Here is a 7,042-nt window from a genome sequence, read left to right as displayed (position 1 = left end):
GGTCTGACCACAAGTGCCAGCTCACATGGCAGAGAACAGACACGCAGCAGCATGCTTTCTAGGTCCTTCCAAGGGAGACCCAGAAATGAAGCTAAGCAGGAAATTAATTCTCATTTTTTAAATTCCCCAGATTATTTCTTATTGAGCTTAAGGCCCAAGACAAATACCAAAGCTGGAAATCACAACTGTTTTAGAACTCCCTTTTACTCTGACTTCAGGCTGGTATGGCTCACACATGCCATGGGAGCCCAAATACCAGACTGAACAAAATCCTCTCCAGCTGTGACCTTGCTGCTGCCTTCCCATCACCATCAGATCCAAAGCGGGCAACTGGCTGGGGTCCTAGGGTGGGAAGGAAAGGGGAGGCGGATTGGATGACCCCTTAAGGCAACTGAGGGGGCTGCCTCCCAGAGTTCAGGTGGAAACCTACACTTTATCCTCCTGTGTTCACTGCTCCCCAGCTCCAGGCCAGTTTCAGGGCTAAGTGACCTATGGATTCCTCTTCCTTCTCCTCCCTTCTTGAACCCCAGGCAATCCTGGTTCCCTGATGCCTAGCACTCAAAGTCCCAATCTCCATGCACAGCAAAATACAACCAATTCATGACCTGGATTTATAAAGCACACAGAAGAAGTCTGATAAAATACACCTTTATTAGAAATTTTTCAGCAGCATCATTTCCATTTGCTTTTCTAATCAAAGTACATTTCAAAATAATTACAATAAACACTCAAAATATGAGCAAAAAATATTTTGAGAACTCAGGAATAAAATCATCAGTAGTACATGTTTCATTCATCCACCTGTCCATTCATACACTCATTCATTCATTGTTGTAAAATGTGCATTATTAGCACAGAGAACTGGGAATGCTACCTAGTGTGGAAACTGTATTCTTGCCACAGTTCCGGCTGTGGAGACTAGAGTCTAGATTCAGGAGGAAGGCTAGACTCTGCAATACATTCTGATATAAATGTACGATTTTGCTAAAGAATCTAAGCCAGGCTCAATAAAAATAGTTTCCCTTTCTATTCATGTTCAACTGAGAAAATAAATAGTCGTTATAAGGAAAATTTTCACACAGAGAAACACAAAATCCAGCTGAGGCTTTGCTCTGCTGGTATTTGCTTTGCACCTTCCTTTATGAAGACAGATTTGCTTTTCATTCATTCAGCTCCAGTTTCTAGAGTAGGCAACCACCTGAGATGCCAGGAAAGGGTGTTGATCACCCTATGGTCCATCAAATGCAAGTTCATGTGACTAGATTACAAACTCTTTGCAGGATACTTAGACTTAAGGACATGAGCTTTTCCCCAGACATTAACATAAACATGTTCACTTGGTAGCTCGGGAGATAATAGCAAACAGAGTTCTGGTTGGACAATGCCAACAGGCAGAAGGGTGGAACTGAATTAGTTTTTTCAACCTTCTGTATCATCTGCATCTCTATGGTTATGCTATTCATCAGGTCAAACTGAACACTAAGTGCTGATGTGTGAAAACAGACCCAAGAATGGGGCCTGGATTCCCTTCCTTGATAATGCTATAGGGTCTTAGGGTGGTGCCTCTTCTGATATTGCTAAAGGCCCCGAGTCAATTCCTTTCTTCAGTGGATCATTGAATGTAATGATCACCAACCAATTCAGCAGATACTTTCATTAGCAAATTTAATGATGTGATAATCTTTCCAAAATTTACAAATGTACAATATATTTATAGCATTACCTTCAGAGAGTTTCAGTGCAAAGATATACATATAGTACAAGGTGGTAATTAGTTGTAAAAATATGAGATGAGTAAAAAAGACACACAAGGCATTGTTTCCACAAACAGTCCCAACTACAGGAGTACAGAGGGGGAAATATATTCTTTTCATAAAGTACTGAATGTTAATTTCTTTCATCTGTTTGTAAAAAAAAAAAAAATGTGCAAAAGTGTGTTTCTAATTATTCCCTAAATAGCCAGCACAGTTATGCCTCCGAGTCTTCTCTCACAAGATTTGCAGTGTCTTTAAATGTGTCTTCTGTTGCACTGTAGCCTGGAGTTGAGCCTTTTTTCCAAGAAACCTTAGCAGGAGGAGAAGGTGATGGAGGTGGGGTCACAGCAGCACCGACCTTTGGTTCATTCTCCATCTAAAACCACAAAGAAACAAGAATCTGTCACTTATTTTCAACACGATGGAAAATGGTTTTGTGTGGGGAAGACAAATTGTGGCCAATTTGCTCAGAATAATCTGAATGCATGCCTGATTTAGCAAGTTAATGCTAAGAAAGAATGCCTGGGCTGAGAAAAATTGTTAACAATTACCTCAGAATAGAATGGATTTTCAAAGTTGGTATTTTGTTTCGGTTTTCGTTTGAAGATATTCCATTTTGTTGGCTAATCGAAAAAGAGGGAAACAGAAAACTTTCAGTAATGGAATTTTTTGTTTCTTGCCCCCAGCCTAGGTTTTAAAACTTCTTCTTACAGAGGGAAAAAGTAATTTGGAACTTGGGACCACATGACCCGGCCCATGCAGGAAAATTGTTCAGTTCTCCCATGGTTGGGCCCTGAAGAGTCACTGAAACTCTGGGCTCTTGTCATCTAATAATTTCAAAACACTTGCTTGATCTGAAATGTATAGTTCACAGAATCTGTGCCTGAGAATCTAGAAGTTTTGACAGAGATAGGCAAGAGATTTCTTCAGGGGCTGCCTGAAACTTTAAGGAACAAGCCAGACTATAACCCTCATCTCATATTGATCCTTGGTCAACTCCATCATATTCCATATCCTGTCACCATTTCCTCCTGCCATAATGATGATAACAAAAACAAGTAACAGGGGCTTTCCTGGTGGCGCAGCGGTTAAGACGCTGTGCCTCCAAGCAGGGGCTTGGGTTTGATCCCTGATCGGGGAACCCAGATCCCTCATGCCAACTGATCCCAGAACAAAGAGTACATAAAAACAACAATTAACAGCCAAAGTATGAACTACAGTAACACAAAACAATACAAAAATGCAGTCACTTGGAAAGCGATATGCAGATGACACCACCCTTATGGCAGAAAGCAAGGAAGAACTAAAGAGCTTCTTGATGAAAGTGAAAGAGGAGAGTGAAAAAGTTGGCTTAAAGCTCAACATTCAGAAAAATAAGATCATGGCATCCAGTCCCATCACTTCATGGGAAATAGATGGGGAAACAGTGGAAACAGTGGCTGACTTTATTTTTTGGGTCTCCAAAATCACTGCAGATGGTGACTGCAGCCATGAAATTAAAAGACGCTTACTCCTTGGAAGGAAAGTTACGACCAACCTAGATAGCATATTAAAAAGCAGAGACGTTACTTTGCCAACAAAAGTCCGTCTAGTCAAGGCTATGGTTTTTCCAGTAGTCATGTATGGATGTGAGAGTTGCACTATAAAGAAAGCTGAGTCCTGAAGAATTGATGCTGTTGAACTGTGGTGTTGGAGAAGACTCTTGAGAGTCCCTTGGACTGCAAGGAGATCCAACCAGTCCATCCTAAAGGAGATGAGTCCTGGGTATTCATTGGAAGGACTGATGTTGAAGCTGAAACTCCAATACTTTGGCCACCTGATGCGAACAGGTGACTCATTTGAAAAGACCCTGATGCTGGGAAAGATTGAGGGCAAGAGGAGAAGGGGATGACAGAGTATGAGATGGTTGGATGGCATCACCTACTCAATGGACATGAGTTTGGGTGGACTCCAGGAATTGGTGATGGACAGGGAGGCCTGGCATACTGAGGTTCATGGGGTCGCAAAAGAGTCGGACAGGACTGAGTGACTGAACTGAACTGAACATTGATTGAGTGCTTACTATGTGTCAGGGACTATTCTAAAAGTCTTGCACATTTCTGATTTAATCTTCCCAATGACTGCAAGGCAAAGGCTCTGATTATATCTATTTTGCAGATGAGGAAAGGGGGTGTTAGCAAAATCACTGAACTAAATTGTAGGTAGAGGAGCAGGCAATGCCTCTAGGATTCAGAGGCCTCAAAACTAAAGAACCCAAAGAGAAATCACCCTGGACTATGATGAACGACCCGTGTCTTACAGAAAATCTGTCCATGGTAGAGTGCTGGCCATGGCTCTGGCTGCCAGCTGGCAGGAGATAAGAGAACAGGAGACTGGGGAATAGACCACGCCCTCCTGCAGGTCGCTAAGGTAGCACGTGTGTTTTATGAAGTGTCTCCCGTTCTCTGAAAGTAGGGGGCCAACATGTGAAGGACTAGAGAGCATGTGAATACAGAAGTAGAAGAAAGCATTCACTCACATTTAACTGAGCACCTCCTCAGCATACAGCCACCACCAAGGGGAAGATGGAGATACTCAGGTCAAAGCCCGGCCTCTAGAAACCTACCCTTAATGAGGAAGGCCCAAACTCATTGCTTCAGTGTGGAATGGCCCCATGGACTTGAGTAATTACTAACAAGAGAAGCAGTGTTGATTTTCACTGTTATCCTCTTGGGAAGTCCAATGCGTGTCAACACAACTTTTGAAAATGACAGAACTAAACCATAGGAGTTCATTTCTTCAAGTCCTTTGAGCAGATTTATTGATGAAAGAGAAAAATGTAAGCCTCTCTGGCACATTAATGTCAACCTAAGGTCATCCTAGCCAAGGGCTTCTACTGCTTTAAGCCACTCTGGCTGTTATCTTAGTTCCCAGGAGGCAAAGGTCATAGAAAAATCCATGGACATACCATGGAGGACAGACCTTAGAGGGCCTCAGCCTCAACTGATTAAAAAAAGAAAAAAGGAGAAAGAGCCAGTGTATTGCAAAGACGGAAATGAGAAAAAAAGGACTGCAACCGGTAAAGGTCTGCTCCACTTGAGAGAGTCTCTCAGTGTTTCCAATGACTGTCGTGCAGGGCAGAGGTTGCAGAATCCCCATCACACTCCCCTTCCTGCTCAGCTGGGAGAGAGCTCTGTTGAAAGAAGGGGGTCACTGGACTTGAGGATAGAATGTAGATCTGGCACTGCCGCGGGGCCAAGTCAGACGGGGAACCAACGTGTGACATTTAGGTATTCTGGTGTCTGTGGAAAAAGTAGTCTGCAAAATAAACTTTTCAATGTAGCTTAAAGAAAAATATGTAATCCTTTGAAAGTATGAAATATCAAAAAATGAAAGTGGAAATTTCTAAGACTACATTTGTCTGTGTATGTGTGTGTGTGTAAGAAGGAATTAGTAAATGAAAGATGAAAAGGTAGACAAAGGCACCTTTGTTATAAGCTCTCCTCGTTAGCATCAATTTAGTTCAACTCTTATTTTGACCTGAAAGAGCAGAACAGGAACCAGTGCTGAGAATCCAACATGACTTTGCAGACACTAATTTTGTTTATAGATTATGCAATTTGAGAACAGGGGTTATTCTAGAAAATGGTAAGATTTCTAACTACCTTTGGGCTTTTGTTCCTTTATATTACTTAACAAAAGTCATAGGACCTTAGAACATCCCAGATCCTACTGTTTTCAATGGGGAGTGTATGTTTAGGGGCTGATGGGAGGGCAGGGATCACAACGCACTGGAGAAGCTACTGGCACTCAGTGGACAGGGGCCAGGAATACTAGAATGTCCAGCAACGTGGAGCATAGTTTTGTGCCATAAAGGACTGCCCAACCCAAGATGCCAATGGTGCCCCCAGTGAGTAATACTAAGGACTCTAGTGCCCAGAGGTAAAATAGTTGCCCAGAATCAAACAGCTATATCTGAAATAGCTTCTTCTTAAGTGTCTATTAAAACTAATGATATATTATCCATTCATGTAAAGCTTTGTATCAAATTTATTGAATTTCTCTTTGTAGACCACATAGTTTACAAATTTCAAAGGGTCTGCAGACAAGATAGAGAAGCTCCATCTAGTGTTCTTTTTTTTTTTTCCTTTTACTCTTCGGTATTAAACTCTGCGCCTGGCACATTGAGGACAATGATGTCAGATGGAAAGATGGAGCGAGTGTAGACTAGTGCCACCAAGTGGTGAACATCAGTAACAACAGTAGAGTAAACGCAACACGCGTTCTTAAGGGAACAAAGACATACACAGCGGAAAAACTGCACTGCACAGGAAAGGAAAAGGTTCTCTATATGTATCATCGACACAGTGAGGTCTTTATGCATTTTAAGTTGCTATCTCAAACTAAATGCCTCTGATTTGAAGAGGCTGGGTTCAGAAGTATGCCACCCTTCTTTCCTGCTTTGTGTCACAAGGAACATCATTCCCAACTCAATGTTACAATGTAGCTTTACTCAGTAGAATGTTTTCAATTTATTATTTTTAAAATCATCTTTACTAATTGTCTACACATCTTGGGATCTGTGAGCCTATCACGGTCTCTCTAGTTTGCCTAGGATTAATAAACCCAGCAATTCCAAAGTCCTTCCCAAATCCCATTATCATTCCAGTCACTGTTACCTGAGTTTCATCACTTGAGGAAGTTGGCTTTGTGTCTGTAACTAGTTCAGCAGGGTTTATGGGGCTTCCATAGTTTTTGTTATACACTGTTGCAGATTCAGTTACCTGTGTGCATATTGAAGGCCAGTATTCAGTTTTGAAAGAAATTTTTGCTGTAAAGTTTATCAACTCTTTGATTCTGCTTACCACCTTGCTCCTGTACAAATATGATCAGGCACCATTTTTATTATATGAAAACGACCCTCTGGTCCGTGAATAAACATCACTCTCATCTCCCCCAAATCAGGAGCGCCAACGACTAAGCTGTCTATCTCATGCCTGATTCTTGGGAGAATCAGGCATGAGATAGAATATTCTTGGGACCACGAATATTCTTGGGACCACTCATTACTGGTCACACTCTATTTCTGTCATACTAAAATGTTCTGTATCTCCTGATGCAAAAGAAGCTTAGCTCTAGTGGTTCAGACACGAGGAAGACGGGCTAGCTGAAAATTGACAGGTACCGGCAGTGGCAGTGGGCCTGCTGATCCGGACCCAGTGAAGAAATGTCCCTCCATCCATCTGTCTAATTTATCTCTCTGTTCCTCTCAAAGATAAGTGAGTAATAGGACCGTACCAAAGGAAGTT

The 7,042-nt window shown here is 41.9% G+C and overlaps 1 protein-coding gene across 1 annotated transcript in view; it reads right to left on the bottom strand.

Moving 5' to 3' along the window:
- Nucleotides 1–632: 632 nt before the first annotated feature.
- The window catches only part of LRP2 (LDL receptor related protein 2), a 176,519-nt gene continuing 170,109 nt past the window's right edge, over nucleotides 633–7,042 (bottom strand). The window contains exons 77-79 of the mRNA XM_061435989.1: nucleotides 6,413–6,517; nucleotides 2,306–2,377; nucleotides 633–2,130 (exon numbers count right to left, since the gene is read on the bottom strand). Coding sequence (XP_061291973.1) covers nucleotides 1,969–2,130; nucleotides 2,306–2,377; nucleotides 6,413–6,517 — 339 coding nt within the window. The 3' untranslated portion in view covers nucleotides 633–1,968. The remainder of the gene's footprint in view (nucleotides 2,131–2,305; nucleotides 2,378–6,412; nucleotides 6,518–7,042) is intronic.

This window comes from Bos javanicus, chromosome 2 (assembly GCF_032452875.1).
Source record: "Bos javanicus breed banteng chromosome 2, ARS-OSU_banteng_1.0, whole genome shotgun sequence".
Classification (NCBI taxonomy): Eukaryota; Metazoa; Chordata; class Mammalia; order Artiodactyla; family Bovidae; genus Bos; species Bos javanicus.
Note: the sequence above shows the minus strand (reverse complement) of the source record. Positions and strands in the feature narration are given on the sequence as shown.